At 40.4% G+C, this 17,040-nt stretch overlaps 1 protein-coding gene across 2 annotated transcripts in view; it reads left to right on the plus strand.

Moving 5' to 3' along the window:
• The window catches only part of RYR2 (ryanodine receptor 2), a 699,456-nt gene that overhangs the window by 349,297 nt on the left and 333,119 nt on the right, over positions 1 to 17,040 (plus strand). For both annotated transcript variants that reach the window (XM_043544343.1, XM_043544344.1), the window contains 5 exons: positions 4,846 to 4,964; positions 5,171 to 5,304; positions 7,084 to 7,325; positions 12,742 to 12,934; positions 15,068 to 15,284. In XM_043544343.1, coding sequence (XP_043400278.1) covers positions 4,846 to 4,964; positions 5,171 to 5,304; positions 7,084 to 7,325; positions 12,742 to 12,934; positions 15,068 to 15,284 — 905 coding nt within the window. The remainder of the gene's footprint in view (positions 1 to 4,845; positions 4,965 to 5,170; positions 5,305 to 7,083; positions 7,326 to 12,741; positions 12,935 to 15,067; positions 15,285 to 17,040) is intronic.

The raw sequence follows: 17,040 nt of genomic DNA on the forward strand, positions 1-17,040 counted from the left end.
CTCCATTCTACGAGGCGTGGTTGCCCTTGGCCCTAAGATTTATCCTCCTCTATTCAGTGAGCTTGGCTGGCTGTTCAGCATTACTATGGACTTGATCCCGTTCTCACTGAAGTCCGTGAAAATCCCAGTGACAATTATTAGCTCACATTTTATTGGGGAATAAAAGTAATCTGGGCTTTCAATATCAAATGAGTTGAAATTGGCCGTTGTGCCATAGATTGCTACAGACAGAGCAGCCCTGGCTCATTGAGGATAAGTGGGTGGAGGTAGGAGTCTGAAGAAGCCAGAAAAACCTTAAAAAATTTTTTTTTTGAATAAAAGGTATCTATAATCCTTTCTTTGCAATTGTTTTATCTTTCTACTAGCATTTATTTTTCATAGGATGATACATTGCACAACCTACACACCTTCCCCCAATAAAACTAATGTAAAATGTTTTTGTTTTATTTTAAAATTAAAACTGTAGCATTCTCTAAAAGCAATAAACTACACCAGGAGTTAGATACCGATGGATTTCTCTGGAGCTTTTGGGCCTTCCGTTTTATGTGTCACAAAGAAGCATGTATCACTAGCCTGCCAACACATGGCTGTTGTGGCTTATTCCTACAGTAAAGCTACTAATGGCATTAAGTTATTTAGTTTTGACCATACAAATATTCTAGAGAAGTTATTTGCAACTCCTCTAGAAGGGAACTTTATGGTATTTTTATAGAGACCATAGATTACTTTGTCATAAAGGATTCCTGAATTATGCTTATAATATTATTCCATATTTCTTTCATACATTAAGAAGTTAGTTAGTTAATGCAAGTGGGTTCATTTTAAGGCCACTTGAAAGATACTAACTACTTTTAATTCTTTCCATGCCTGCTGTATTTCAATTTTTCTTTTTTTTTGTTTTATTTTCAGAAACACTGATTACTTTGCATAATGTGGCATTTCATAAACCCTATAATGATTTGTTTTCTTCAGATATTTGTTATTTTTTGTTTTGTTAGGTAGTTTAGAATATTTTTATATTGAGTCCCCACAAACAGCTTATTGCATGCCAGACTATGTTCTGTTGTTCCTCAAATTGTCTACCAAAGCGTTTATTTTTCTCATTAAAAGATGTCAGCATGTTGTATTAAATTTGTTTTGCTCTCTCCATCCTTACTCGAGGGTCGGTGTAATAGCCTTGGTTTAGATTGCTTCTTTTCTCTCATCTGGGTGTTCTGTTCCTCACAACAGCAACAAAATTCACATCAATAAATCAGAGTAAACCTTTTGTCACTTGAAGAATACTTCTTTTGTGTGTCCAAATTGTGTTTTTTATTGTGAGTAAATTGGAACTCAATAATAAAAACATGTTCATAAAGTCATAGAAGCATGCTTTCTACACCCCTCTGGCAAACGCTTGCTAGCTTGCCGAGTTTTGACAGAAACTTGTTCTAGATTTTATATGCTGAGGACAGTTGTTTCCTCATGCTGTAGTCTTCAGTGTCACGGTCACATGCTATAATTTCTTCTTTAGTCAGGGCCTGATCCTTGGCCCACTGCAGTCCTTGTTAAAAATCTCATTGACTTGCGTGGGATTTGTTTCATGCCCTCAGTGTGCATGACAGATGTAGTGTAATGGATGCGGCAGATGACCAGTATTTATTTTTATCCTTACTCTTCAGTAAGTGTCCTCTAACTCATTCACTACACACTTTCCATCCTGTGCACTGAGGACCCCAACCTGTGTGGGGTTAGGAGTTCTGATTGGTGGGAGTGATGTTATTTTTGCTTTTCTTCGTCCTAGCTTCTGAGAAGAGTGAGAGTGTATCTCTGCCCTTTTAGCTGCAGGGAGGAGTGGTGGCAGGATTTCTCCTTCTGACTGACACACTAGCAAATGGGAATATTCTTCATTTCTAGTTTCTGTGAGGTCAGCAAATATATCCTCCATTCCTATCTGCAAGAAGATAGGGGATTTCTGTCCTCTTCCTCTCTGATGCTTGGTGTGATGGATGCTCTTGGTTCTGAGGTAGTAGTTGATGTTTTATTCCTTCCTTCACTCCATGTACTAACAGGAAAGATGTGACATCTCTAATGCAGCTGGGTCTTGCAGAGAAGTACTGGGTGGTGCTTCCTTCCATAGCAGAGTGAGAATAGATGCTGTGGTGTTACCACTGCCTGCTTCCAGGAAAAGAGAGCATGGCATGGAGCATGTATCTCACTCAGAGAGTCAGGGTGTGTTCTTGGAGACAAGGGATGGGGGAGAGGCAGAAGGTCACAAGAGACATGACATGACAGGACTAACACTAGACCTTGTGTAACTGCTAGCTCAATACTGCTTCTCAGCCCTCCTTTTCAATGCTGTGACTTGTTTCTTCAGGTGGCAGCAACAGCAGCAGTTGATAGCAATTAACTGCATGCATGATGCTTATGGCTGCCAAATTTGGAGGCCCCCTGAAGCAATGGTGCCTGGACCCAGTACACATGGGATCCTGTCTTACTGCACCATTGTAGGGATTTAAGTCTAATGATTCTTAATGGCAATGACTGCTGCTTTATTGGGATGGTAATTATGTTTAATTGGGAGGCTACAGGTGATTTAGTGGTTCTTAGTTCTTTGTGTGTCTCAATTTCATGCTGATTCTATTTGTTTGCTCCTTAAACAACAGCAGCTTTCAATCCCTGCTTAGCTGTGATATACACAGAGCGTATGAAGTGCTTCAAAAAAAAAAGAGTACTTGTGGCACCTTAGAGACTAACAAATTTATTTGAGCATCAGCTTTCGTGAGCTACAACTCACTTCATCGGATGCATGCAGTGGAATTTCCACTGTATTTCCAGCTGCATGAATCCGATGAAGTGAGCAGTAGCTCACGAAAACTTATGCTCAAATAAATTTGTTAGTCTCTAAGGTGCCATAAGTACTCCTTTTCTTTTTACGGATATAGATTAACACGGCTGCTACTCTGAAGTGCTTCAGGATGTCTTGCTCCGGCTGCGAGAACGTTCCCTCCAAAACAGTGACATACACCGAGTCACTGTGTTAGGAATCTCACATCTGCCGCTCCTCCAGCATTGGGCAGGATTCAAAGTTTCAGTTTTGGTGCATTGTTAGTGTGACTGAATTTTTTTTTACATATTTCAGACAATATTATGCTGGGGGAACATATAAACACAAACACACACACACACACACAATGTGTGTGTTATGTATGTAGTACATACGTAGGGTGAAATCTTGAGCCTTTTGAAGTTGGTGGGAGTTTTGCCATTGACTTCAGTGGGGCCAGGAATTCTCTCATATTTTGCTTGTGAACAATAATTATCAAATGTATCTGCAGAGATCAAAGTGAATTGTAATATACTACTTTTCTGTTAACCTTTTCCCTAAATCCACTTGTTCTACTAAGCCTATCAGTAACAATATCAACATGATATTCTTTTATTTTATTTGTTCACTGTATACTGTTGAAGGCAGCAATTTTAAAACTTTGTTTATTGCTGGGCAAATGCAATGTGCAGTGACGCCCATGGGTAGTTATCTATATAATAAGATTACTGGGATGTCACTCTCTGTGTCACTCTGAAGCCTAAACTGTCTAAATCAGTGTGAAGTGATGGAAGCTGCTACAAGCATGGTTGAGAGCTTTCAGTCTGTTACTGTCCAATTTTTTAATTTCTCAGTCACTTTGACTTTATGAATTACCGTAGCTGTACATCACACAGGTATAAAGTATGTATCTGTGCCATGCCGAGAGTTTTAGACCTTTGTGATATTGGAGGTGGCTCAACCGATTATTACCCTTACTTAATGTGCATGCAGCAATTTTATTGGTTGTATGAGGGTGACTGGACAGACAGTGGATTACCCATCTCCTGTTTTGGTCAATGGGCCTGAAGCCAGCAAGTGGCCGCTGTTTCCCTACAGTTTATCCGCATGTGGGAATGAGGCTGCCCTTAATGAGGTTGGCTGCCTCCTCCCACTGTTTTCAATGCGACTGAAGCCATCCCCACACACACAATGGCTGCCACACTATCACTGATGTACTACACAGGGAATGTGAGGAGAAGTAGAGACTCTGTGAAAGGTGAATGGGGATAATGATGGGGAGCGGGGTGCTGGGGAGGACCAGGAGTCTGATGATGTTTCAGGGGAATGGGGTACTGTGTTGTTTGGGGACAGGAGAGAGGCTAAGCTGGGCACAGAGGATAGTGGTGGGGATGGGAGATGGAGGGGGTAGAACAACAGCTCCCCCAGCCTGGGTGTAGTGGTGGGTAAGGGGGGTCCCCTCCAAGCAGCCAGGGGAAGGCAGTGTTGTAGTGTTGCCAGCTCTCACAAACTGATCACAAGTCCCAGGATTTTAGGGATGACTCAAGAAGCTTCCCTGTTCCCACAGTCTTCAGGAGGGGCCATGTTGGCAGCACTCTGTTCTAGAGCCCTGGGGCTGAGAACGCAGACCTGCCCTGCCACTGAGCCCTGCCTTCATGTAATGCCCTATAGGAGAGAGAGGGTCCAGGGGCAGCATGATGTGGGTGGAGGAGGGGGAATTTGGGAAGTGGTGCTACTGGGACCTGGGCAGAGGAGAAACCCCTGAGCAGTTGGAGAGTGGGGGAGTCAGGGAAATGGTGCTTCGGGTACAAAGAACTAGAACAGAGGTTGGTATGTTTGAGTCAGGTGAAATGAACTGAAGTTGTCACATGCACATTATTAAATTGCAATTTTTACATGTTTTGCATTCATATGCTTGTTGCCTAATATTTTTGTCCAGGAGTCACATGACTCTACAGATTTCACGGGAGCAATAGCACAGACTTTCAGCTAGTGATATTATATAATCAATACATGATTACTATTTTTTACCTTCTCAGGAATTCTGGAGGTTTTGCACTGTGTGTTGGTGGAAAGTCCAGAAGCTCTAAACATTATTAAGGAAGGACATATTAAATCGATTATCTGTCTTTTGGACAAACATGGAAGAAACCATAAGGTGTGTAAGATATTTCTATGAATAAAGGAACTGCACTGAATAAGAAAAGCAGGTTATCTGTAAAAGTGAAATTCCAAATGGTAAAATGTGTATCTCATTCGAAGGGATGGGGTATCAATACAGTTCCCTTCAGTAGTCCATGCTGATTCTTAATGTTCTAATATGAAAAGTAAATTACAGTGAAAAGAACTTAATTTCTTTTATAGGTTTTAGATGTCTTGTGCTCTCTCTGTGTATGCCATGGAGTCGCTGTGCGGTCTAATCAACATCTAATCTGTGACAATCTCCTACCAGGAAGAGATCTCCTCCTACAGACACGCCTTGTGAACCATGTGAGCAGGTAAAAGAAAATTATTTACTTAAATATAGATCAGCAAAGCAAAAGGAATTTGAGTTCTTGTGCTAAGATGATATCTGCAGTCATTAAGAGAAAAATCTATTTAACCATAGCACAGGAATCACCTCTGTGAATCTTTCTAAAGACAATGCGTTAACTGGCATATTGTGGCTTTGATAAATTATATCCATAAGAATCTGAACAGGAACTATAGCCAGCTGTCGTAAGTAAAAGCAAACCTAAACTTAATTCTGGGGCAGTGCTGCAGTAGTTAGAGAATCGGACAGCTCTAAATGGCTCCCTGATACACCCCCATTCCTACACTGAGCATATGCTTATGCAGGAGAGAATTTGACCTTTCAAGTGAAGGGTCCTATATCCAGCAAATAAGTCATTTAATCATTGAGTGGGAGGAAAAATGTAAATATAAAAATGTGAATGATAACAATGTGATAACAAAAAGAAAAGGAGGACTTGTGGCACCTTAGAGACTAACCAATTTATTTGCGCATAAGCTTTCGTGAGCTACAGCTTACTTCATCGGATGCATTCAGTGGAAAAGTGGTATTTTCCACTGAATGCATCCGATGAAGTGAGCTGTAGCTCACGAAAGCTTATGCTCAAATAAATTGGTTAGTCTCTAAGGTGCCACAAGTACTCTTTTTCTTTTTGAGAATACAGACTAACATGGCTGCTACTCTGAAATGTGATAACAGATTTTTTAAAAGTCTTTTAAAATCAAGATTGGATACCTTCCTTAAAAAACAAAACAAAAAACCACAGGCTCTAGCTCAAACAGAATTTATGGACTTGTGAAATTGTTGGGTGAAGTTCTATGGCCTGTGTTACACAGGAGGTCACACTAGGTGATCACAATGATCCCTTCTGGCCTTAAAATCTATGAATGAACGTCTGTACCTCATTTTAGTGATCTATATTGCTAATTTGCACGAATGGCTGGTATACCATTATGAATTATTGGATTTACAAATTGGTGAATAAGTGAACATTTATTTTACAAATTTATTGTAGTTTTAGTTATAACATTTCACAGTAAAGTGTTCTGTAGTACATTTTATAAGTGTAATAAAGTCCTAGTACTGCAGAATGAGACCATTCTACAGTACCTACTCACTATACTTTTTCTGTTGGTGCGGAAAGAGGCTGTCATTATTGTGTGTGCAAATTTGAAGGTGTGCAATGTGAATTAGTAAAGTTGTACAGTAGAACCTTAAAATTACAAACACCAAAATTACGAACTGACTGGCCAACCACACACCTCAGCTGGACCCGGAAGTATGCAATCAGGCAGCAGCAGAAACAAATGAAAACGAATAAAAAAAATTAAGGGAAAGGGAACTGTTTTGGTGCTTGGTTCATTTAAATTAAGATGGTTAAAAGCAGCATTTTTCTTCTGCATAGTACAGTTTTTCAAAGCTATATTAACTCAATGTTCAGTTGTAAACTTGAAAGAACAACCATAAGAGTTACAAACAACCACTATTCCCAAGATTCTACTGTACTTAAAAGTGCAAAGTATTATTACAGGTATTTGATTAGTAGTGCTGGTTTAATTGCTGAAAATTACAATTTTGATTGAACTGTATGGGAAGCTTTTCCACCTGAAATTTTGAAGAACTTTCATTTTGTTCTTCACTTCTAATGAAACAAGACATACCTTCAATAAGTGGTAAACACAAATTGAGAAAAAGAAATCTAACTACTGTAACATGCTCTTCTGATCTGTTTTTATGGCTAGCCATTTTCCCCCTTTGTTTTAAGCATGAGACCCAATATCTTCCTTGGGATCAGCGAAGGCTCCGCCCAATACAGAAAATGGTACTATGAGCTTATGGTGGACTATGTGGAGCCCTTTGTGACAGCAGAAGCTACTCATCTTCGAGTGGGCTGGGCTTCAACAGAGGGCTATTCACCCTACCCTGGGGGAGGTGAAGAATGGGGTGGAAATGGTGTTGGCGATGACCTGTACTCTTATGGATTTGATGGTCTTCATCTGTGGTCAGGTAAAGCATTTTTAATTTCTCGATAAAGGGATGTGGGGCAGCCATTTCCAGTAAGTCTGTGGTATCTAGCAGCATCAAAATAAATCATGTATGTAGATGAATGCTAGGGCAAAATATAAAATGCAGAATCAGAGTTCCATTCTGGGTTTTTTTAAGTTGACTACTCTCATCTAAAAGACAGTTGAATTCAAAACAATGCAATTTATAGATGGAATCATAATTTGGTTCCACCCAAGGCTTTTTTTTTTTTTTAACAGTGCACTCCAAAGCTTTGCTTTAAAACTTCAAAGGTACAGAAAATGAAGTCTGACAAGCATTCTCACAGTGGTAGACTGGATTTCTAATCCCTCTGTGATATTATAAAACCAACATGAGATATTTAGGCCATATCAATTTGGGGTGGGGCGGGGGTTCTTTGAGATACTCATTTTAGTTCAAAAGTTTAAAAATTCTTAAAGCCAGACAATGGGGACTTACGTAAGCATACTGGCCTATCCATTCTCTGTATGTGATGCATATTGAGTTTGTTTGAATATGTAGTAAGGAAACTTTTGTGTCATACATTTTAAAAGTACTTCTCTGTGTTTCTGTTCAGATAAATGGGAATGCATTGATGGTGGGGTTTTCAAAGCCACCCAGGTGATTTGGACATAATCCTTAAGCAGCTTCGAAAAATCTCAGTGTAAATGTGTAAACCACTCCTGTAGATGCCATTACAGGATATGTTCTGAGAAGTTTAGATGCTGGATATTAAGTATGTATGCATGTGATGTGTGTGAATGGGTTATCTTAATAGAATACAATATGATATGATATTCACCAGGTAGGGAAGATGGAAGAAACAGAGACTATTTAGCAGTGATATAAATATTTTAGTTGCATAAATTTAGATTGACTGCAGGTCTCATGAATGTTTGTGTGTTTAGACTGGAAATCCAATCATAAAAGTGTCACTGGCCCAGGATAGAATTAATCTGAAATCATAGTTTTTACCCTTACATGAGAGAAGTATTGTGTGCTAACGGTAGGAGAGGCACTGGATATACTATTGGAATTAATCAGTTTTGTTTTTTCTTTTGCAAAAACCTTATTCTATTGCTGACTGAGGCCACTGTGGTGATATCAAGTATCACAGAGAAAAATATGTTCTCCATATTTGTCATAAACTTATGCCAAGAAAGCCTATGCATAGCACAGTATCCATATATTTCTATTCTCTGACACTGTCTCCCTTTTTTCCTCATCTGTGCTGATCATGTGCATCCCCTGAGCTGAGGTTTGTTTGTTTTTTAAACCTCTATCCCAGGCATGTCTTCCTTCTGAGTCTCCTGCAAACTGAATAAGTTTGCCAGTTGGAGCTCTTGTCCCAATGACTTAGACTGGTGAACTAAAGAAGTCTTGCTAGATGGAGAAGGTTCCTTCTCCTCCACAGAGCTACGAGTTTTTAATTCTCTATTTAGCTGGGGTTGAAATTAGAGCTGTGTGATTGTGAAGAATTGGACCTTATAGGTCACTGTATGTTGGAAATGAAAGGGATTTTTGCGTCGTCGAGGTGTGTGTGAGAGCATTTGGATATTCTGATCTGGTAAGGCGTGTAAATCGAGGTTGGTCTGGATGTTAGTTGTCCTAACTGATGTTTTTAAGTGATTGAATTGATAGGATATGCACTTGAGCATTAATTGAACTCTAAGGGTCTGCCTACATAGTGCCAAAAACAACCCCCCTCACCGTGGCAGTGAGTCTTGGAATCTGGATCAATTGACTCAAACTCGTGTTGTGGGGCTAAAAATAGCCGTGTAGATGTTTGGGCTTGGTTTGGAGCCTGAGACCTCCTCAGCTTCAAAGGAATCATAATGAAATATCTCAGAGATGCAGCAGCACGGGAGCTCTGGGGTGGGCAGGAGGTACTGTAGGCAAGAGAATACTTTAGAAGCCAGAAACTACTTAAATATAAAATGAATGGAGTGGGGGAGAGTGGTTTTGTTTTTTGAGAGAAAACAGTAGAAATTTTCTCTCTCAAGAGTGCTCTTGTACTTTGTTCCTCTTCCAGGATTCCAGTAATCTCATTTTCATTTAAGGTTGCTGTTGCATTTCCAGAGTGAAATGTAACATAATGTCCTTGAGCTGTTTTTGTCCCAGCAGGGGTAACATACAGTATGTATTTTTTGTCCATGATAAATTGCACTCAAATATCTAGTAACATATTAAGCTGTTGCTTCTTAGTGCTGATCCCGGAAAGGTCAGGGAAGAAATGCCAGTTACCATAAAACAAGACAGAGGAGAAATTATTCTTCCAATTTACGTATAAGATTTACTTATGATTATGATTGTTACTATTTAATACATGGAAAAAGACTTGCAGCTGATCCTGTAACTTGTGCCTCTGCTGAGTAGAGGAAGATAACAGAGGTCACGTTTGATTTTAAAAAAAGTTGATTTGTACGTTCATATTTTGATTTTCCATTTTTGCTGAGAAAATTTCCAGGATTAGAAGCAATTATTCTTTTATTGAATAAAAAGAAGATCCAATTAACAGTCACTTATATTTTTCGTTGCTATAAGAAAAATTAAAATGACCAGTCTCAAGTAATTTCATGCCACAACAAATAGCCTGATCAGAGCCATCACATAAAGTAATTAACTGACTCTCCACCGCATGTTCCAATAGTAAATCCCCCCTCAAGCCACTCAGCCTCCAAATGCCTGGGAAAAGTGATGGAGTTTGAACATCAAATAAGATTCTGGAGAGTAGAATCTTCAAAACACATAAGGCAGCAGGTATGGGCGCCTGACTCCAGGAAAATGGAAGGGCATGACATACAGTGATTAAACCTGGACTTTTTATCCAGGTCTTTAGAGTCTGTATTGGAAATGATTCCTCAGAGCTCAGCCGGGGATGATCTGTGAATCGAAACTGCACAACCAACATCTCAAATGACCTAATATTATCTAAAGCTAAGTTAAAATTGTCTTGATCACAACTGCTCTTACAAAAAAGGAAGTTTTTTTTTTTTTTTTGTTGAGACAGAGTGAAGTTTTTGGGGCATGGAGCAAAGGTCCCTATACCCACAGTTTGCCACCAAAAGGAAGGAAAAGAGACATCTGGGGACCGCACAACCTGTTGTAATCTCAGTGTTGCAAGGTGATGGGTGCTCATGAGGTCCTAGTGAGCACTGTTTTCCCAGGAGGTTCCTGAAGCTCATTGGCACAGAAAGGGCTTATCTTCTTTTTGATAAAGAATTCAGTCTGTTCAGCATAAGTCTTTCACTGTAAAGCATTTTCTCCAGTCCTCAAGTTATTTTTGTGGCTCTTTTTTGCACCTTATCGAATTTTCAACCTTATTTTTACAGGGAGGACCTGAGAACTGGCAGTGCAAGTGGGGCGGTCCGGTCCGCCATACCAGCAAGATAGTTATAGGTGGTACAGCGTACCGGAAAGACAAGGGCCCCATGCCGGCAGGTCCTCTGGCACAGCTGTACTGCCCCCAGCCCTCCCACGCAGCGTGTCCTCTCCTGAACCACAGGGCTCTCCCAAGAACCGCAGCGGGGAAAAGAGCAGAAAGTTGGGCTAAGAGGTGGCCCCACGCCAGCAGCTCCTCATGCTGGCAGCTGTACCGCCCCCAGTCCCACCCCCAGCCCTGTCTTCTGGGAGGGCTGCTGTACAGACAGAGGAGACCCTGCGTGGAAGGGTTTGGGTGGTACAGCCGCACCGGAGGAGCTGCAGGCGTGGGGCCTCAAGTTCTGCTCCTTTCGCACTGTGGTTCTGAAGTCTGCAGTGCAGTGGGAGGTAGGAGGACAGGGACCCACCTCTCCCCAGGGTAAGAGGAGGTCACGTGCCTCCCATTTCTGCTGGCCCCCCACCCCCCACTGGTAAGAAATGGATTACATTTGCACCACTAATGAGAACTGTATGTAGTATTCTAATATCTGTTTTACCAATGAAGCATACTGAGATCAAATCACCTTTCTGCTATTGCTTACTACTCAGTTTATGTAACTAAGGGTCACATTAGCCCTTTTTGACACCGTAAGTGGCTGGTACAGTTTAACTGTAGGGTTCTGTACTTAATATGCACTCTGCTTTGCCCCACGTATTCCAAAAATTATAGGTCTCATTTTTAAAATCCATTTCCAGAGGTTTTTCACTTGCATATTTCTTCCTATGTCTCATGTTATAGATAAACAAAATGCCAGAAGTGTGTTATTTCTTACTTCCAATTTCTTCTGTAGATGACTCTTCTTGGAGATCAGGAATTTTATATGTAATACAGTGAGATGTGTTATTTAAATGGGTGCAGGGGAAGAGAATGATACATTCTAGGGTTAATTGAAATCAGAGCAAAGTAACAGACACCTCTATGGTGAAAAAGTATTTACTAATCTTCATTATTTCTGTTTTAGAGCTTGATTATGATACCTTTTATTTACGCTGAGTAGTACAGTACTCCACAGAGTAAACAAGCGTACCACAGTCTGGCCCTTAATAATGATACTTCCTGATTTTACATCTTCAAATCACTTTACAAAGAACAAATTTATGTTTATCTTGGATGATGAGACATACTGTAGATTAGCATTTTGATATATTTTACTCCACACTATATCATGGGCTCATTGATGATAGAAGAGAAGATCTAATTTTATTTTTATGATTAAGATATTCAGCACTCTTCATACGTTGTACAGAATTTGATAACTGAAACAAAAGTCAAAATAATACACATTTCTAACGCAAATGTGTGACATGCATTGTTAGTTTCATCTTCAATTAATGTTCTGGGGAGTTGGGTTCGTTGAGTGTATACATTAAACTATATTTACATAGAATATAAAAGGAAGGAATTTTTAACACAAGCTCCTATTGTGATTGTGGTGTTTGGATGCTCAGTAGTGATATGAAGGACTTTTATTTCCAACCTCCCTGGCAACAAGCACCAAAAGTCTGAAATACTGATCTTCTGTTGGTCAGTGGCTCAGAAGCATCCCTAGAGAGCCTCGGTAAGATCCTGGCCAGCTAATGTAGGCATTTTTTTAATAAGGTGTATTTTTTTCTCCTTCAGGTTTTAATCCACTTTTTAGAATTTGGAATTGTGGTGTAAATGGGGGTAAAATTTCAGTTTTATGAGTTTTTTTGAGCCTCAAAATGGGACCATTATTTATTTCCAGATGCATTAAGCCCAAATGTGCAATAATTAAAATATTATTTGCAGATGCCAGTGAGTGCATATCTGCACTTTATTACAAGTTTACTATTAATTCTTTGGTAATCTAGTATTGATATCTCTGAATCCAAGCACATGTACTCCATCTGTTTACCTCATTATTATTTTTTTTTAAGTAAAATTTTTAGGTTTTAGTGAAACCTTTTCTATGTGACTCTCTAAAGTTGTTCTAAATGTATTTCCTTTTCTCCATAGGCTGTATTGCACGGACAGTGAATTCTCCCAATCCTCATCTGTTAAGAACGGATGATGTCATCAGCTGCTGTTTGGATCTGAGTGCCCCAAGCATCTCATTCCGGATAAATGGTCAGCCAGTTCAAGGGATGTTTGAGAATTTCAACATAGATGGCCTCTTCTTTCCAGTTGTCAGCTTTGCTGCAGGAATAAAGTTAGCATCCATTGTAGTTTTTCCTGTTTTCAGTGAACATGTCCAATTATTCCCCTGCTACCGTCCCCCTCATTTCCCTTTCTGACATCTGCCTTCTTGGCATGTTGCCTGTTCCATAAAGGTGGAGTGAGGTAAGAGCTGAAAGGAGTCCTGAAGGGACAGTGCACCTGGCATTTGTCAGCATGCGAACATGTTCAGGTAGTTCACTAATATACTCCACTTAGGATTTAACAACATCTTCTGTCTCCTTTCTTAGCTGCCAGCACAACATACATTGCTAGCATTCACTGCCAGGCCAGCCCTTAAGCCAAACTAAAAGAAAAACATCCATTTATGTACATGAATTTTTCTGATTTCTGCAATGTAAAAAAATGTACTTTCCATAATTCACCTATGGCAGTGTAGTCTCTGTTAGTTGAAGATACACAAGCACAATTGGTCAGTTCTGTCTGCTGATTAGGTGCGCTCTGGGATTTCTTGTTAAAGCTAAACTCTCATAGCATCGTCTACCAGTAATATGTTCTAACTAAAACTAAAAGCTGGCTCTTTTGGGACCTGGAAAAGAGTTCTGTGTAAGCTCGAAAGCTTGTGTCTCTCCAACTGAAGTTGGTCCAATAAAAAGATATTACCTCATCTACCTTGTCTCTCCAGTAAAATGTTCTAGCACCTATAATCTGGCCTCAGTTACACATGCTCATGTCACTTCCTGGCTGTACTACAGCAATGCTATCTTCCTGCATATGCAGCTGTGGGCCCCCAAGGAACATCAGCTAGCACAGAATGCAGTAGCTTGTTTCTTCAGCAACACAGGCTACTGCTAGGACGTTTAACCTGTATTCTGCTCGCAGTGCAGTTTTCCAATAGAATAACTGAGATTCAAGGTCTTGGTCCTCTAATTCAAGGGTGCTCAATGGTTTGGGCTCATTCTACCAAAAAGATTGCTTCACATTTTGGGATCCAGAGTACTGTCTGCAGGCCTGTTGCCCAGGCACAATGGAACCACATACTGCAAGGCTAAATCTCATCTATGCAGGCCCAAAGCTTTGCTGGTAGCCGCTCCAAGACTGTAGGACAAACTCCTACAGGAATTAACCGTCATCAATCATACCTTTCATTCTAAATCCAAAGTGTACTTTTTCCACATTACTTCTGCTAATATATACATATAATACAATGTACATATAACAAATTATATTAAAAAAATCCTCCCCACGTAATTTCTTCTTGAGGAGAAGGAGAAAGAAAGAAAGAACCATAGGTGAATGATATTAGTCAAATAGCTCAATGGACTTCTGGAAGGTGTTGAGATACTACTGGGATGAGGGCCATATAAGAACCAGAATAGAATAAAATGGAATACACAACGTTCTCCTGTGGTGTAACTCTACTGAAGCCATTATAGTTACACTAGGGATTAATTGACCTTTTTTTTTTGGTATCTTCCAAATCACACTGCACCAAGATGAATTTCTCAGTTTTGTATCACTAATCTATGCTCATCTCTGTACTCAGAGAGCTTTGCAGTGGCAAAAGTGATAAGCATCATTGTACAGCTACAGAACATGGAAATGTGGAAAACTTGTATTGTTGAAGGTAAAATGAGTTTTTTTGTGTTATGTTCTGAAGGTTTCACATGCTATTGGAGAGAGTGTGGAATGATTTTCCATTGAGTTTTTGGGTCTCATTTTTCAAATCTCCCAAACTTCAGGGATGTCAGAGGGAAAGGTTCTGGGCCTAGTTTTAGCTCTGATTGGCAATCTGTCTGTCTCCAGGGTTGTGGCCAAACTTTGGATGCTCGGAAGGTTATTGACTTCTAGGCATCTTTAGCAAGCTGGTGTTCTCTCACTTTCTTCTCCATTATCCTCCATCTCTCTAAAACTCTTGAATAAAAGGTGGAGATTAGCTTGTGGAGTGGCTAAATCTCTTCTGGTTATGCACCTGTTCCTTCTTCATTCCTTCTTTCTCCCCGCAATCCCCATTGCTAATTACCAGGTTGCATTTGAGAGGAAAACGTTTAATATGGTGAAGAAGTTGCAGCATTGATGGTTTTAGGTTGCCATTGAGGGCAAAAGACTAACCACAGATTTGTACTGGAGATGTTATGATTGCATAAATTGCTGCTGCTGTTTACAGGGTGCGTTTTCTGCTTGGAGGCCGCCATGGAGAATTCAAATTCCTGCCTCCACTTGGGTATGCACCTTGCTTTGAAGCTGTTCTACCAAAAGAGAAGCTAAAAGTAGAACATAGCCGAGAATACAAACAGGATCACCAATGTACAAGAGACCTATTGGGTCCAACCATCTCTTTATCCCAAGCAGCCTTCACACCAGTTCCCGTGGATACTAGCCAGGTAAGGGAACTAAACACCACAGTCTTTCTCAACCATAGACATTGCAGGCTCAGGTTAGCTTCATGTTTGAGCTTGCAACTTGTTTCAAACATGTGGGTTTTCTTTCTGTGCTGATTTGATACATTTTATTGATAACCATTGAGAATAGTGGGACATGCAAAGCACAATAAAGAACTTGTTGCTACTTTTTAGAAATTTTATTTATTTCACATTCACGAGCCTTAGGACATCACATGTTGTTTTATCCTTGGAGTGAAACTAGATTAAAACAGAGTGACCTCTGAAGTAGTGGTAACTGTGGGGATGATACAAGTATTTTATTATTGAACTTTTTATTGATATAATGTTTTAAAGGTGAAGGCTTGTGATCATGTTAGGTGCACTGGGCCACGTTTAACCCTGTTTTATTTACTGAGGTTGCCGTGTGACTGAGAGCAGAGTTTGGCTCATTATGGACAGAAAATGGTATAAATTAAACTTGCATTATCCTTGTGCTTTATTGAATATCGGTATTTATTATGGAGAAATAGAAAAGTTGACAAATGAAGGCTAACATTAAAGAGAAATGTGCTTCTAGCTCCAGCTATGACAACAGATAACAAGTAGTCTGTTTAATTGGGTTGATCCTTAGAGAGGCAACTGATGCATCCCCAGAATGCCGGCCATTGCTACACTTCTGGAATGGTGTGGGCCCGCCCCCACTGGCATGACCTCACACACACCAGGCATGTGAGGTCGCACCAGTGGGGATGGAGCACTGCAAAATGGCATTCTCCACAGTACCACCAGGCAGGGACAAACATTTCCAAAAACAGGACTGTCTGGCTTAAAACTGGATGAATGGCCTGCCTGTTGATCCTGTTCCCACTGAAATGAATGGAAATATTGCCATTGGCTTCAGTGTGTACAGGATCAGGCCCTAAAATGTTCACTTTTAGTGAACTTTCAGCCATAAAATGATTGAACAAGAAAGAACAAATCCTCCTGTGAAACAGACAGCACATGTCCAGCTATGTAATGTGCAGCTTTTAAGGTAGACTAAGGCTGAGGCATACATGTTTTGACAGTGCTCTTTTATACAGTAATGACTCTGAGACACCTTGCTGGAGATTTGTATGTTTAATAAATGTAACTCTTCTGTTTTGTGGGTCCTGTCATTAATAGTGGTGAGTAATGTAATATCAGGTTTGTTAATAATTTACCACTATGTTCCAGGGGTCTGTTTTTTGCAGGAGAGTGGAGCTGATTTCGGGGAGAGCTAGGGTGACTTGTATTCCTGATTTCCCTTACAGGGCTTTTTTTACCCAGTCCCCTCTCAATCCTACTCTTTCTTCAAAGTTGGCCCCAAAAGAGTGATCTTCTGCAGGTTTGTTTGGCAGCACCTCTGCTTCATCTCACTGATATAGTGGAGTGGTTTCAGTGGCAAATTCTTTTTCTCATGCATCCCCCCATCAGGCTCCTGGATCAGTGCCGCTCCAGCTCTGACTTTTGCCAGTTACGCTCATAACTGCCTCCTAGCTCCCCTTTATGCACTGAGTAGGGAAGCAGCAGCAAAGTGGATCAGCCGAAGGGAGGACAAACCAAAATTGCCTGCTAATCACAAAACTGAAGGGGAACCTTCCCCTGCAACGCAATCCCGACTCTTGGAAGGAAGCCCAATGGCAGATTTTCTTCCTTCCTGCCCCTGACCTTTCCTAGCTGGGGGGGCAGAGAATGCAATTTAAGGACAGGCCATGGAACTTTGTAAGGGCTCCAC

The sequence above is a fragment of the Chelonia mydas genome, chromosome 3, assembly GCF_015237465.2.
Source record: "Chelonia mydas isolate rCheMyd1 chromosome 3, rCheMyd1.pri.v2, whole genome shotgun sequence".
Taxonomy (NCBI): domain Eukaryota; kingdom Metazoa; phylum Chordata; order Testudines; family Cheloniidae; genus Chelonia; species Chelonia mydas.